The sequence below is a fragment of the Hemitrygon akajei genome, chromosome 1 (genome assembly GCF_048418815.1).
Source record: "Hemitrygon akajei chromosome 1, sHemAka1.3, whole genome shotgun sequence".
NCBI classification, from domain to species: domain Eukaryota; kingdom Metazoa; phylum Chordata; class Chondrichthyes; order Myliobatiformes; family Dasyatidae; genus Hemitrygon; species Hemitrygon akajei.
This window is the reverse complement of record NC_133124.1, coordinates 118,733,999-118,750,678: the sequence shown is the minus strand read 5'-3', so window position 1 is coordinate 118,750,678 and position 16,680 is coordinate 118,733,999. Positions and strand designations below refer to the sequence as shown.

The 16,680-nt window shown below is 36.9% G+C and overlaps 1 protein-coding gene across 1 annotated transcript in view; it reads right to left on the bottom strand.

Moving 5' to 3' along the window:
- Positions 1-16,680, bottom strand: part of atp9b (ATPase phospholipid transporting 9B) — a 312,373-nt gene that overhangs the window by 93,356 nt on the left and 202,337 nt on the right. The window contains exon 12 of the mRNA XM_073050696.1: positions 951-1,111. Coding sequence (XP_072906797.1) covers positions 951-1,111 — 161 coding nt within the window. The remainder of the gene's footprint in view (positions 1-950; positions 1,112-16,680) is intronic.

Here is a 16,680-nt window from a genome sequence, read left to right as displayed (position 1 = left end):
TACTCGAGTTTAAAAGTGGTAGGATCAACTTGACTGAACAAAGATGATACTAAAAGGTTTTGACAGAATGTGGGATATAATGTTTCTACCTGTAGGACAATCTAGAACTAAGAACAATGTTCAAAAATAAGGGGGTACCCTTTCAGGCAAATAAGCCATTCTTCTGGACCACCCCTCCCCGTTCTGAGATCATGTACCTTCAGAACCCTCTCTTCCTCAACTGATGGTGGAAGCAGAGGTAAGACAGAGATAAACAAATTCTTGATAAAGGGGTGAAAGATTAGGGTGGACTATGCAGCTGACTCATGAGAACAAGCAGCAATGCCTCTGTGTTCAAATCATGTAAAAGTTAATAGGCCCAACCTCCTATTTCATCTTGTCTCAAATCCAGCTTTGGTGGTTGTCAACATTATTTGAATTTTATTCTTCATGCACAGCAAAATGGAAGTACACAGTTTTATATGGATGCTATAAAAAGTTAATACAATTCCACTCCTAACCAAATTATGAGAAATTGGTGCAACTCAGGAACATGTGAAAAACAATTAAAATTGATTTTGAAATTAAACATCGGCAAGCATAAATCAATCTATTAAAGTGATGAAATAAACAAGGCACTTAGGAGAACAGGATTTTACATTAAAACTTATGGGATTACAATTTTTCTATTCACTACCTCATTTGCTAATTACTTCAATAATTGCTTTATGTTACTTGCTAGCACCGTGAAATTCAAGCTATTGTAATAAATGAATGGCAGGAACAGAGCAAGTGGCACAAGTTTCACAGTAGTTTGATCCTTCCGGGACCATCACATTTTTCTGCTTATGCTACTATAGTTTCATGATAAAGATCAGTTCATTTGACAATTACAGCCTGGTATGAATTTCAACATTCATGTTCAGTGACTCGAAGCAGTTTTTTTTTTAATAAAGAACGTAAAATCTTACCTGATGGGAATGATATATGAAAATAATAGGATGAATCGGAATAGGTATCGATACCAGGGGCCTACAAATCCTTGCAAAGCCACCATAACAATGGACAGCACAACCAGAGCTAAAAACAAGGCCTTTGTCAGTCGATTTAGCTCCAGATCCAGTAAGCCAACCTGCAAGAAATCAAAGTAGCAATTACAAGTTAAACTGGCACAAATCAATCCGCGTACCAAAAATACTACAGGTGACCCTGAATTATTGGAAGGATTGCACTCCTAGAACACCACCCAAGTTACAATTTTACCAAACGTGAAGTCATCTACTTCTGCAACAAGAAAAGTGTTTTAAAAGTGTTTTCTTACTGCTTTAACACAGGGTTTGCCTGTATTCCTTTTTAAAAAGGTTTAAAAAGGAGTATGAGCTGTATGTTTTAAAAAATGCCTGCATCCCTTTAAAAAGGGCTGGTGGTAAAGTGGAGGCTAACCTTGCCAATGCACACATCTGCATAACGATGGCTAGGAACAGCATGGAGGTGAGATACATCGGATGGTTAAGCTTGTGTCTTTAGGAGACACTGAAAATAAGTGCACGGGAGAAGGAAGAAAAGTTGTTAAAAATACTTTGGCTAGAACTCAGTGTTAATAGCGGAACTGGGAAAGGAAAGATGCAAGTGGTCATATAACCAAAGGAAAGAATTGGAAGAGAATGGTATAGGACATTGATAGCTACAGAGAATCAATTAGATCATTGGGGGGGGGGGGGGGAGGGGTGCAAAGGGTATGTCAAATGTTGCAATGCATGGCAGCATTCACAAACGATGCCCTTGTTTCTCTCAGTAAGGCAGGGTAGTGGATATCTGATTAGTGGACATGGAGTTCTAGAAGGTCACTTATTTGGATGGAAGCAAAACATTGAAGGATACTGGAAGGAAAGGTGACAGTAATAATTTGTAACAAAGGATCTAAGATGTGATTTCCTTTTGGGGAGAAGCTCATGAAATAAATAAGTGGAATTAACAAAAAAAAAGAAAAATGCAATATGATTAGTATTCTACAAAAAGCTGACAGGAGTAATTTGTTAATGATTAATTCATGAGGCATGATCAGAGCTTTGACAAAATAAAATCACATCACAAATGCAGTTTAAATGGAGCAGAAATGCTACAAATTGTCATTTTATCCCCTTGGAAAGATATCTCATTGTGAAAAGATGAACACGATTTCAAAGTTTCCATGGCTTCCTGGAACGTAATGACAAAACTGCACTGATTGGTTGATCTAGTCTGCACAGTATTATTATGAAAACTCCAGAGGTTTTTTTTTCTTGATGAAATTAGGATTATGCAAAGTAATGACCAGAAAAAATGAAAACACAACCATCCTATTGTGTTTAACAGGCAATTCCTAGACAATTAAAACAAGAACTTCATTTCTATTTATTTCAAAATGGATACTACTCTTCCCGTATCCGATTGTTTTAGCTTCAATTATTATCCTTTTTTTTCTATAAAACCACGCAACAGCCCATGCTTCAATTGTTACTCATGTCAGAGCAGTCTATGCTCTACGAATTTCTTGTACGCTATAAATACAATTTTAAGTCAGAAATTCTCTATCACTTTCTCTTCACGTGAAGGGGACATGTACTTCTAATCATTACACAAATGTAATTTTCAAAGTCTCTTTGGTTTCTACTTAGCACCTGCTTCAGCAGAAACAATCCTGTTGAAATAGTTTTACGTCTCCAACAAACCCTCGTGTAATTATACCCTAAGTGCTCAACTCCAAATTGCAAGACACTCCAAAGAATTGTGCACTAACCATGTGCACTGTACAAATAGATAACTCACTTATCTTTTTTTATTCTTGAACTCTGCTCCATAAAGTTAAAACTAGTCTTTACTTAGGGAATGATGGATCTGAATTTCACTCCATTCTAGTAAATCCTTTTTAAATATCGCTATTTATGTAGTCCCATGATAGCTCTTCATTCTAAAATGTATTACACTTGATCAAATACCACCTGTCATACCTGTCCATCTCAGTAGCCTGCATTTTCCTAAATTCTTTTATATACTGTGTTATCACATACCTTTCTGGAGACTTACGTAGGTTCATGTAATATGTGTTGTCTGAAATTTAACAAGTGTTGAAATCTGCAGATTTATTTAACTGTTGCCCAAAAATTAAAAATAAAGAAATGTGGTGGAGAGGGAAGAAATTAAGGGGAAAGAAATCTGCTTGGATCCAGCCTTAAGCTTCCAAGTAATTTATCTTTTCAGCTGTGCTGTGCAATCAAAAACAGACTGCTTCTAAATTACTGAAGTCATATTTATAATTGCATTCAATGTTTTTGTGATAACTGTTAATCATATCCAAAAGTTCCAAAGGCTTCCACTTAACTTACTTTCCCTGTTCATCACAATCAAGAAAAGTAGTGAGGAGAGAGTGCATAACAAGTCCTCTCACCACTTTCCAGCAGGTCTTTGTAAAACCCATATCATTGTAAAATGGGAAATAAACACGAGAACACAAATGTTTCCTTTAATTAAAGGAACAATCACAAAATTATATCTAAACATTTGTGAAAAATTCAAACATTCCAAAGCCTTGCCTTTTTCTTCCCCTGAGAACTAAGGCTCTATACATGACAGCTAAATGATTTATCAGCTGCACTCAAAGTAACACAACAGAGGCAAATATCTTGCAATTTCCACAACTTCCACTAATACGTGGTTTCTGGTTGAATTATCAAGAAAAATGGGTTTTTGGATTAAAAAGAAGAAAAATTAAGCTAGAGAAGCAGAGCACGTTTCAAAGGCCAGATCTCTTTGCGTTCACAATGGCAGTCTAAGTTTCAGGCCTCACTGCGGATCAGATGAAGTCATTATTCATTCAGTCAAGGAAAAAAGACTCAATTACCTCAACCTAAAGATGCTATCAATGAATGCAAAGTGCATATTTTGCTCTATTCATCTAAATCCCATTAAAAGTGAAAGGAATGATTTAATCTGGCTGTCTAAAGTTGGGTTTTTTTTGTAATAAAATAAAGAATCACTGTCTCATAATATGCATAACTACTGACTAAGACTACTCGCCCGCATCATAACAGCAATAAAATCTGTGAAACTCTATATAGAAAATTCAGCAAAGAATACTACTGTTCCCAAGGAAAAAGTCACGGCTTCAATGAACTGCCACCTCATAAATATGTTAAGTTCTGCTTGGTTACAACAAAGAAAAACAATGCTTTGTAACTAAATGTGTTGCATAACATTTTCCCTTACCCGCACAGTGTAACCATCACTTTCAATCGACAGACTACAAAAACATCTGATTTGTAATTGGTTCATCAAAAGCAAGAACAAATTGAAGACAAAAAGTAAATGGAGGCTTCCATGACAAGCCATACTCATGTCAGCACTTAATTAATAGGCAACAATGATAATCTGACAAAAATACAGTAAAACACCATATTAAATAAAATAAAAACAGAACTGTCTGTAAACAAAATGTACTTTATTCACAATAATCCATGTTAATGTACCACTAATTAGACTTGTACAATGCTGGCTACCATTTCCCGAAATGCTGACTGTAATCAGATACACTGTAGTGCATGGGAAAACGCAAAGTTAAAAGGACATTAGCTTTATTGCCTTGCATTAACTTTTTGCTCAGTTTCAGTTTGACATTTTACATTTGGGCAAGCAGTTAATGAAACCCTGATAGCAATGATTATTGCAGGAACACTGGGCAGTTTTTAATCTGCTTCAACGTTAAATTTTTATGCCAGAAGGAAAAAGAATTTCAAAATGAGGACCAAAATTAAGTCTTAGCTAAAAAATTGCTAATTTAACCACTCTCAACTGTTTGCAATGCTTGTATGTCTGTTTTGCCTTTACCCTGATAATTACAAAATACATAGCAATTTGCACTAGGACTGGATAGTGTTCAGCAAACATACATGTTATTTCACCTGCTGCTCCTGAGTTTTTTCAAAATCGCAAATCATCAGACCACAATCTTGATCTCCACGTAGCAATAAAGTCATAGTCATTTATTTAAGAGATTAAGCTGTTAAATACTCAGAATCAGGAAGATGGTATATTAGGTGAGACAGCCTATTCAATTTTTTCAAACTTTAACACACAGAGATGGATGGAAGGGAATGGAAGGCCATTTGTAAAACTAGTGGCAACTCAAGGTTGAGCAATATCACTGCAATTCGAATCATTGACAAAATGGTCACTGTTTGACATTTCATAGAAGGCCCATTCCAATGTTAACAATGACTTTGGATATGGCACTGAAAACTTTGTTTCTGAAATTATTTTCTTCTGCTTCGATAATGAGGAACTTGTGCTGACTGAATTCTAGCTGTTTTCTAACAGACAGAACTTTGGCCTCTTTATCTTTAGTACTAGAGTGGTTATTGTGCATAAATCTCTTAATATTGTAAAGATAAAATTATGGAGGGGTTTGGGCATTAGTTTCTACACTAAAGTGTCAACTTATAGTATAAAAAGTGAGACTTCATAAGCTGAAGTTTGCTAACCGCATAGTTAGCACAACACCTTACGGTACAGGTGACCCGGGGTCAATTCCTGCCACTGCCTGTAAGGAGATTATACGGTTGCTGGGTGGAGTGGCTTGAAGGGCCAGCAGGGCCTATTCTGTGCTGTATCTCAATAAGTAAAGAAATAAAAAGTGAAAAGAAGCTTGTCCATTATATTATAGTTAATAATCAGGTTCTAAACCAAAAAGTAATAATTCCACATTCAGACCCTCGACCTAGCAATAGCCTACAAATAAATGCTATTTCTTTATTGATTATATTAACCAAAAAGCAATCCTACATGCTGTATCTACCTTCATCTGCCATGCCACAATATGAAGATGTGCGTACTGCTTGAAAAAGTAACAGGTCACCATTTTAACTCCGGACAAAGAGCCTCTACATAACACAATTGCTGTCAGAACCAGTGGCTTTTATTTCCCACTTCCAGAAAATGAATTCTCAGTTATTTACTTAAATACCTAGTTACACAGTGACATGTTAAAAAGTATGATGGGTGCAGTTTTAATTCTACTTCCTTATTCAGGGACAAAATACAGTACTGAACTAAAGTTAATATATTCAGGAGTTGTGACATTGTGCAAAATAAAAATACTAGGACACACAAATAACTTGAGATGAAAATAAATGAATCTACAATTGGTTCATCTTTGAGTAAAAATATTACATCTGGTATGCCTGCAATAATTGTTGATGCAAAGCTCCTATACCACAGTATATATAACCGTAATGGATGATTGGTAATTCTGAACTGGAAAGGAGTCATAACAACTTGACATTTTTAGCTGACTCCATAACTTTTCTTTACTGATCTATAACTAGTCTACAACTGTAGAGCGATCACAGCAATTACACATCAGCAGACTTCATGCTGATATTGTGCAATACTATTTCAAACATTTTCTAGCAACTATTTTTAAATCCTGAAATGTAATATTATAAATGGGTGAGATTACTGAGTTTTCCAAAAAATTATTTCAACTCATTGAAAGAAATACTGTACCAAAAAACAGGATATTATTCCACTCAAAAGATAGCTTCATTCTAACTTTCTAATGTTATTTTGGTGTTACTCTTGCACTTATGAAACAGTTGATGATCAATTTCATACTTAATGGCTTGTAAGAAATCCTAACATTTGGACTTATGGGAAAAGTTGCAGATTGACAGATAAAGTAAAAAGGTCTGTATTAATTTCCAAATAAAGAAATGCATGGAGTGGTATTTCACTATGATTATACTCTAAAGTACCAATTACTACACATCAGAAACTATAGCGGGTGACACTCTACAATAAAGGGAATAATTTCCAGTTGGAGAGACAGAAACTGCTAATATGCAGGGTTCGAGTCTACAAGAATCTCTGCAAAAGGAAGTAGCTAATAAGGTTTAATGATGCATGTCAGGAAGCCACAGTATGTAGGGAAACACAGCTGGCTTCATTTTGTAAACTCTTCTGAATACACATCTTTCCAGTTCTCGATTGTCAGCTGTGCAAGTGCCACTGGGGACAATTTAAATCATAAATCAGGATAGTCCTCAATTTCTTGAAATTAGAGCCAATGTATATTAATACAACATTGCCTCCAAACCACTGCCCTTATTGAATCTTAGCAGACATTTCTCAAAATAGTGCAAAGCCAATGTTTGTTTTTTAAAAGTAAACTATATTCTTTAACCTGCTTCCTGGCAACTCAAGAGTTTCAGACAAAACCAAGAATTGACCTGTACAATATTTTTTACACAGCTAGAATTTTATATTTTAACCTAGTGCATTGAACTTATATTTAAAAGAAACTGATGCATGTAAACAAGCTAACAAATTACTCATTTTAGTAACCAACATAATTTGAAAGTATTGTATTAAATGCAATGTGCAGGTGACAGTAATTAGCAGCAGATGACAGAAGTAGCCTGAACTCATGCCAGATGGCGGCTAAGGGTCAGTGGAAAGTAGAAAATCCACCACAAGGAAACTGTTGTAACATACAACTACTATCAAACTTCCAAGCACTCAAAAACAAATTAATTATTCTATCTCAGGAAGAAACCAACATGGCTATAACATTAAATTGCAATTTGCACACACATACCACTTTACTCAAATCAGTTTAAATAATTTAATTGCAAGACAAATACTTAAACTCAGAAAGAAAGCACAGCACTGTCATAAATGTAAACAGCTAATAACAAGATTACAATACTTCAACTACAATAGTTTTTACAAATGTTACAGCATGCAAGAACAAAATGTTAATGCAAATGCAATACCTTGTAAATTGACCACTCGGCAAGGTTGATCAAACCAAAATGAAAAAAATAGCTTTGCCTTAATTTGCTGCAAAAATTATATTATATCATAATTATATATATTTAATTATGAATTGCAAAGCTTCCAACAGAAGCATGTTTAATATCAATGGCGTACGTCATGAAATTTGTTGTTCTGCAGTAGCAGTATACTGCAATACATAATAAAAAACTATAAATTACAATAAGTATATACAAAAAATAGGAGGGCAATGTTCATGGATTTATTGCCCATTCAGAGATCTGATGGCAGAAGGGAAGTTGTTGTTCTTGAAACATTGAACTTGTCTCTTCAGGCTCCTGTATCACCTCCTTAACGATAGCACTTATAAGAGGGCACGTCCTGGGTGATGGGGGTCCTTATTGATGGATGCCGCCTTCTTGAAGCATCGCCTTTTGAAGGTGTCCTCTATGCTGGGGAATCTAATGCCCATGATGGGGCTGGCTTTTTCCCATCCTGTGTAGTAGCCCCTCCATACCAGATGGTTATGCAACCAGATGGAATGCTCTCTACAGTACAACGGTTGAAATTTACAAGCATCTTTGGTGACATACCAATTTTCATCAAATCCCTAATGAAATATAGCTGCTGTCACACTTTCTTTGTAAATTCATCAACATGTTGGCCTCAGGAGAGATCTTCAATGATATTGTCACCCAGGAACTTCAAACTGCTCATTCTTTCCACTTCTGATCCATGGATGAGGACTAGTGTGTGTTGCCTCGACTTCCCATTCCTGAAGTCCACAATCAATTCCTTGGTCTTACTGATGTCTTGAGTACAAGGTTGTTGTCTTGACACTACTCAATCATCTAATCTATCTCATTCCTATACGCATCCTTGTCACCATCTGATACTCTGCCAACAATAGTTATGCCATCGGCAAATTTATAGATGCCATTTGAGGTGTCCCTAGCCACAGTCATGAGTGTACAGAGAATAGAGCAGAAGAGAGCTAAACATATATCCTCGAGGAGTTATTATGCCAATCTGCATAGACTATGGTCTCCAGGTGTGGAAGTCAAGGATCTAATTGCAGTGTAAGTTACAGAGGACCAGGTTTTAGAGCTTGTTGATTAGAATTAAATGTATTATTGTGTTGAGTGCTCAGCTGTAATCAATAAACAACAGCCTGACACAGGTACAACTACATCCTGGTGATGCAAAGGTCAAGTGCAGCGCCAGTGAGATTGCATCCACTGTAGACTGACTGTGTCAACAGGCAAATTGTAGCAGGTCTAGTCCTTGCTTAGGCAGGAGTTGATTCCAGCCATGACCAACTTCTCACAGCACTTTATTACAGTAGATATGACAGCCACTGGGTGATAGTTCTTGAGGCAGCCTCTATCTGCAGCAATGAGAGACTGAAGATGTCCTTGAACACTCCTTCCAGTTGGTTGGCACAGATTTTCAAAGCCCTACCATTAGGGCCTGACTCTTTGTGAGGGTTCACCCTTTAGGAAGTTGTTCTGATGCCAGCCTCCAACACAGAGATCACAGGGTCACCAGATGCTGCAGGGATTTACACAAGTGTAGTTTTATTCTCCATTTCAAAGCATGCATAAAAAACATGGTGCTCATCTAGGAGTGAAGCATCAGACTTTCATGTTGGGTTTCGCTTTGTAGGAAGTAAAGGCCTGCAAACACTACCAGAGCTGATATGTAAGTGACTTAGTCTCTAACCTCAATTGTAATTGTTTTGTCAGCCAACTACATATAAGCTACCAATAGTTATTTTTAATGAGCCATTTTCTATGTCTTCCAAAGCTGTTTATATATAAGGTTTATCCGAAAAAGTAATGCATTTTTTCTCATCTTAGGTCAGTTCAATATACATGGGGTAATTGTCAAAATCACACTATGGTAAAAGGCAGCACACCATTAAGTCCAACTTCAACTTCAGGTTCAGATTATTGTCATTTAGAAACCACAAATGCAATGCAGTTAAAAAATGAGACAACATTCTCCGGAATGATATCACAAAAAAAGCACATGACAAAACAGACCACACAAGAAAAACCACATGGCGTTCCCCAATCCAGAGTCTGGAGAATCCTTTCCAAAACCCGACCAACGGTTCCTGGTACCTAGTGCAATACTTAAATTTTTAGATTAACAAGATATTGTATTATACTATTGGTCTATAACTAACAGCAAAGTTTTGGGTGGAGAGCTACGGAAGACCATGGTAGCTTCAAACTGATCTGAGATCCTTGGATTGAAGATTCCAAAAAAAACAGTCATAGAGACTTTTAAAAAACCTTAGTTCTCATTCATGCTCTATATGACTGTTGCCTGTGCAACTGTCAGGAATAGTGAGGCTGTCATGTCTTTAGACACAAATTGCACCAAGTCAGCTCACAAATGAATGCAAAAAAAAACTAGAAGGCATCAGTACTAGAAATAGTTCATTTGTTCATACAGCTGGGAAATTGCTATCTTCACTGTACTTTAATCTCCATTCGAGAGCAGCAATTAAGAATTAAGTTACATATTACACAATTTTAGTCATGCAAAATATCATTACTTAGCTCAGGTTTTCACATCTAAAGTGGCTTTCTCATAGAATTAACAGAGCCACTGTCCAAATAATGATTGTTAAATTACAGACCAATGAAACATAAAATTATGGCGCTGGTGGAAATCAGCTGATATTCTTAAAATATTCCACAAATGTAGTATTGAAACACAAAATTAACATAAGTAAATTGTATTAACTGAAATAATTCAAATTGAATTAATCTACATCCAATTTCATGACCACGTTGGACATGTCTTGAAGTCGCAATTGAAATTTGAGAAAACAAAACAGAATATCAATTCATGGAACTCCCTAGATTAAAATAAGTGCTTCTTATCAACAACTTTCGATTTACAAACAATTTTTTTCTGCATTTGTTTTATTGAAGAATGTCTATTTTGCTTTGCAGGCAATTTCAGTACTCCTCCTTGGGCAACCATTGGTCTGGATGACTACTGCAGTGTCTATAATGTTACTGTACGTAAAATTGCACTGTAGTGACTCACCAAGTTTTCCGCAAACTAACAATCTCTACCATCAAGGAACTGGGCTTCAGGCATTCTGGAATGCCACTTCCTACTTATTCTCCCTACTTAGAATATACATTGGTACTTCTCTATTATTAATAGGCCTAAATCTTGGAACTTCCAATACAACAGCACTGTAAACAGTATCTTTGGAAGCCTCAGCCATTCATGTGATGAAGTTGCCAGTAACAATCAGACCCTAAAAAAAAAATTAATTTTGAAAAACACATCCCTTGCACCATTCACAAATAAAGTGTGTGCATAAATGAAAAATCCACTAGTGTCATGAAATAGTTGGCCACTATTCTCAAACTAGCCACCAGCTAAACTGGAAGAGATGAAGAGGTGTTTGCCATGCAAACATTAACTTTAAATTGTATCACAGAAATATTTTCATGTGTAAAATCATCCTGTGAAGCAATATGCAAAGGTCAACAAATCCATTTCTTCTTACAATAGCTGTGAAGTATGTCAGCACATCAGAACCTATCAAATGTTCCACTGCATTTACTGGTTAAAACCCACTACAATCTAAATCATGGCTGACATTTATTAAATATTCTATCTTTTATCTTTACTGTAGTGACTGCTCTATAAAAGATGAATTTTCACAGCTCTAGCACCTTCTTTTCTTTGGAATAGCCAACAATCAATCTGTAAAGTACACATGCTATATAGCCTGATAAACCGGCAAGTAATTGGATGCTTGTGGTGAACTACATATACCTGTCTGGACACGCCCCCTGATGACGGCTCCTGTGGCTCCTCCCACAGACCCCTGTATAAAGGTGATGGAGGTCTGAGCCCGGCCTCTCAGTCTCCAGGATGTAGTATGGTAGTCAACCACTGCTTGTTCCTTCTTCCAGTCAATAAAAGCCGATACCTCGCTTTTACATCTCAGAGTGAGTTATTGATGGTGCATCAATGCTTAATTTTTTTTTTGGAAGACAACAACTGTATTCCATTCCTGTACATTTCAACTGACTAATATACCTGCACATAGATGTAATTTGTCTACAAACATTGTAACTAAACAGCCTTTAAAACAGATGGACATAACTACATTCCAGAATATTGATAAAATGGGTTACTCTGAGTTTGGTGTGATATAATTTGCTTGAAGAATTGTTTTCATGGATATAAAAAGATCATTTGGAACAAAGCTTTCTGGTGAATGCAGCATAATTACATATCTTGCAATGGAAGAACACTAACATTTTAAAGTCTTATTTCAAATTAGAAAAATGCTCCTTATGCTTTGGGCCAGTGAAGCTACTAGCTTTCTTGATGGTTTGGAGGGGTGGAGGGTGGGGGAGAAGAGGGATGGGAAAAGCCAGAGTTACTAACAAATCACCATTTAGAAGTAATTTTTTTGCATTAAATGTGAGAGGTATTTGAATTATTTTAAAGAAGTTTTATTTAATGAAAAGTAGTTAGGTACCAAATTAAGATCACCACTTTAGTCTGCAACTATACTTGGAAATAGGGTCAGAATTATTCCAAATTATAATCCAATCTTAAAATTTTCCTCATTTACTTGAATTGTTTTATTTAAGTAGGCCGAGTGTTTTATCTATTGACTGCAAAGTGAGGTCTTGTTTTTCCCCTCCTCCCCCCACCCCCACCTCAAAGGCACATTGATAACTTTCATCTGATGTGATCTGTATCACTGATAAGACTCCACAAGTGTATATATAGCCACAACATTTAGCAAGTCAAATTATGCTCTGGTTGTGTGGACTATGCTCAGAGCTAAAATTAAAGGAGTGATCCAAATTTTCAAAAAGAATCAAATCTATTGAAATATGTATTCACTGATTTAGCTAAAGAGTTATTGATCCTGCAAGCCCTTTGGACAACCAGCCAAGCTATTGTAATCTGAATTTTGAGAAGAAATCACTTTGATTAAGAGCATAAACATTCAGTCTTATTCTGATATCAAAATGATAATGAAAACCAGATTAGTAGAAATAACCATTATGTATTTCACAAACCATTTTGCTTTCAAAAGCAACAGCCTCATTGTTGAACAAAGTCATAACATTACATTTGGTAAAATTAAAAGTAGTAATTTCTTGAGGTAAGATAAACTTGATGTAACTGCAGGCAAGCACAGTAAAACTAAAAATGCAGAATTTGCATCTTGATGTAGATATGAAAGCCTTAATTACTGGATACATCTGCTAGATGCTGGCATTAACAGTGGTGTATAATCCAGGGATCAGGCTGTCTGTTTTCATACCAGTTTTGTTATTATCTTTACATTAGCATTATTTACTGGATTAACTTTATACCAATCTGTTTCTATGGCCCAGAATTTGCAATGAACAACAGTGAGGCTAATCAGTGCTCACATTTATAATGGAGGAAATCTGCCAGCAACTTCTGGAGTATGTACATCCATAGTTGCTGTCACAATTCCCTGCTCCACCACAGAGTGCACTGTTGTGCAGCTTTCACCAGTGTAATCTACATAAATCAGTGAATGAGGGAACCTTCAGGTACTTAAAATCATTCCAAAAATAATTATTGCACAATGACAGTTATACCTTTAATTGGCTAGCAGACTTTTACTGCTTAACAAGTTCTTTGGCCCTAGAATGTTAAGTCAATATGCAGTTATGCACTTAATTTATTACAAAATTTGATGTTTTTTTAAAAAAAACAATAGTCTTTATTCAGTTCATCAATGTTTCACCATGTGTATGAGCCAATTTTTATTTTGCTCTCTCTGTCAACCAATCTTGGTATTTGAGCGCTGCTCTAATTTTTCAATGGTTTCAGTTTGGAGAAGTCAGACCTCTGAAGCTATTCTTTCAGAAGTTGGGAAATGTGAAATCTAAGCCACAGAGATCGATGGCCTTCAGCAGCAGTTTTGCTTAAGACTGGCAACGAGCACCGTTAATTAGCCACATATTTCAAAATACAAGCCATCATCATTTCTAGATAATGTGAAGCAGCTGATGGAAATGCCACTAAATAATTTTATTGTCCTTCACCCACTGAAACAAAATAGGTTACCCAGTAGGGGGAGAAAAGAGAAAATACTGGAGACTCAAAATGAGCAATGGTGTACTGAGTGCTTTATAACTACCACCACCATCCAAGTTCACTGACAATGGGATTTCAAGAGTTACTGAAATTATAAACAACACACAATATTCCAGAAGTCACTTCTCTGCCACCAAAACCTATTAAATGAATGTATACATTTTTAAAGAGAATATACACACTACAAAATTGAAATGGAAAGAGCAGCTAACATTGAGCCAATTCTAAAAGCTGATGCAAAATGGAAACCAAAATCCTTTAGTTTCTTGAAAATAAAAAGAAAAGCTACACATGCTGGAAACCAGAAAATAACACCCTCTTAGCTTATTAAGACACTAAATAAACACTGTTAACATTCAGCAGATCACCAGCATTTATGGAAAGAGAAACAAGAGTTAACATTCTTGATTGAAGACCATTCTTCAAACTTTGCCTGAAGTGTTATTAACTTTGTTCTTTTATCTCAGTTACTGGCTGACCAGCTAGGCTCCTAGAACTTCATTTTTATTCTTTTAGCGCCTAGGAGTAAAAAATATGGCTAAGAATGTACAAACACAAGAGCAGCACCACCTTCCCCACCTCGTCCCCCTTTCCTCCCAACGTTCTTCCCCAAATTCCTACTTCCCAAACAAAGTCTTCCACAAATTGTGAGCCAGTTTACCCACATTTACCGCATGGATTTCCAGGGTACTATGAAAATTCTAGTTGACCAGCACAACTTGTTCTTTCATTACACTCCTTGCGCTGATCAAACTCCTACTATACTTTTATATTAGGAATTTAACACAACAATGGAAGGTGGTGATAAAGGCTTAAGAACTGAGTAGGTGAACTCTGGCAGTTAACAAACAAAATGCTGGAGGAACTCAGCAGATCAGACAGCATCTTTGGAGAGTAATAAATAGTCAACATTTTAGGCCCAGACCTCTAACCAGGATTGGAAAGGAAATGCCAGAATAAGAATGTGAAGTGAGCGAATGTATACAAGCTGAAAGGTGAAGCCAGGTGGGGGGGAGAGATGGGAGGTGGGGGGAATAGGTGGAAAAGGTGAAGGGCTGAAGAAAGAATTTGATAGAAGAGGAGAGTAGACCATTGGAAAAAGGGTAGGAAGAGTGGCATCAAAGGAAGGTAATAGGCAGGTGAGGAGAGTAGACAGGGTAAAGGGGGAGGCAAAATGGGAATGGAAAAGGAGCGAAGGAGGAGTTGGAAGAAATTAGCATGAGTTGGAGAAATCAATGTTCAAACAGTCAAGCTATCTAGCCAGAATATGAATAATTGCTTCTCCAGCTTAAGAGTGGCCTCATCATGGCATCAAAGCCATAGACTGATGGACCGACATGCCAGAATGGAAATGGGCTGTGGATTTAAAAGCTCACCACCCCCCCCCCCACAAATCTATATTGAATCATACTAACGTAGAAGAATCCACAATGAAAAAAAACATAGTAGATGTTAGTTAAACATAGTAGACAGACTTGCAGATGAAGTGTTGTCTCACCTGAAAGATTGTTTGGGGCCATGAATGTTGGTGAGGGCAGAAGTGAATGGGCAGGCGTAGCACTTGCCACACTTGCAGGGATCAGTACCAGGAGGGAAATCAGTGGGGAAGGATGAATTACACAAGGGAACCCACGGAGAGACTATTCCTGTGGAAAGCGGAAAGTCAGGGGATGGAGGAGGGGGGAAAGATATGTTTGGTGGTAGGATCACATTGAATATTGAAGTAGTTGAGAATAATGATGTAGAGGCTCATGGGATAGTAGGTAAGAACAGGAGGAACTCAATTTTTGTTGAGGTGGTAGGAAGATGGAGCGAGGGTGGATATCTGGGAAATGTAACAGATGTGGGTGAGGGGAGCATCAATATTAGAAGAAAGGAAGGGAAACCCCATTCTTTGCAGGAAGACACCTCAGAGGATCTGCAAAGAAAAGACTCATTCTGACGACAGATGCAGCAGAGAAGAAGGAACTGAGAAAAAGGAATGGCAATTTTACAAAAATGGCAGGATAGGAACTATTGTCAAGATAGTCATGGAAATCGGTGAGTTTATTAAATATATATGTAAGCAGTCTGTCTCCAAAGATGGTGAGGAAGATCTAGAAAGTGGAGAGAGGTGTCAGAAATGGACCAAGTGAGTTTAAGGATAGGGAGGAAGTTAGAGGTAAAAATTTATTAAATTGACGAACTCGGCATGGGTGCATGAAGTAGCACCAATGCAGACACCCATATAATGTAGAAAGAGTTAGGGAGTGTCACCAGTGAAAGCTTGGAACATGGACTATTTTATATAGCCAATGAAAAGTCAAGCATATCTGGGGCCTATGCAGGTGCTAATGGCTACATCTTGGGTTATGACACCTCCAGCAATCACGATCTACTTTCAGTGAAGATTGCAGCAGCAATGAGACATTGTTGAAATACACTTCAAGTTGTCAAGTGCAATGTGTGGAAGAAGTGAATTTTTGGTCTAGTGTTAACTGTGGAGACTGCTCTATCTAGGATTTGTTAAAACACTGAATCTCAAATCATGCTCCTTGAAGTGGGAGGAAGTACCTTCCATTTATCAATAGCTGAGGCAGCAATTATAGATTGTTCAGCCCATATTCTGCTGTTGGAGAGACACTGAGCTTAATTTAAATACTAAAACTCTGACGTCATTAATGGAGTCGCAAAGGTCAAGGGGAGGTGATCCTGCTTTTTCTTAATAAATGTATAACAAGAACGTTAACTGTCATCTACAAGCCAAGACTGCTG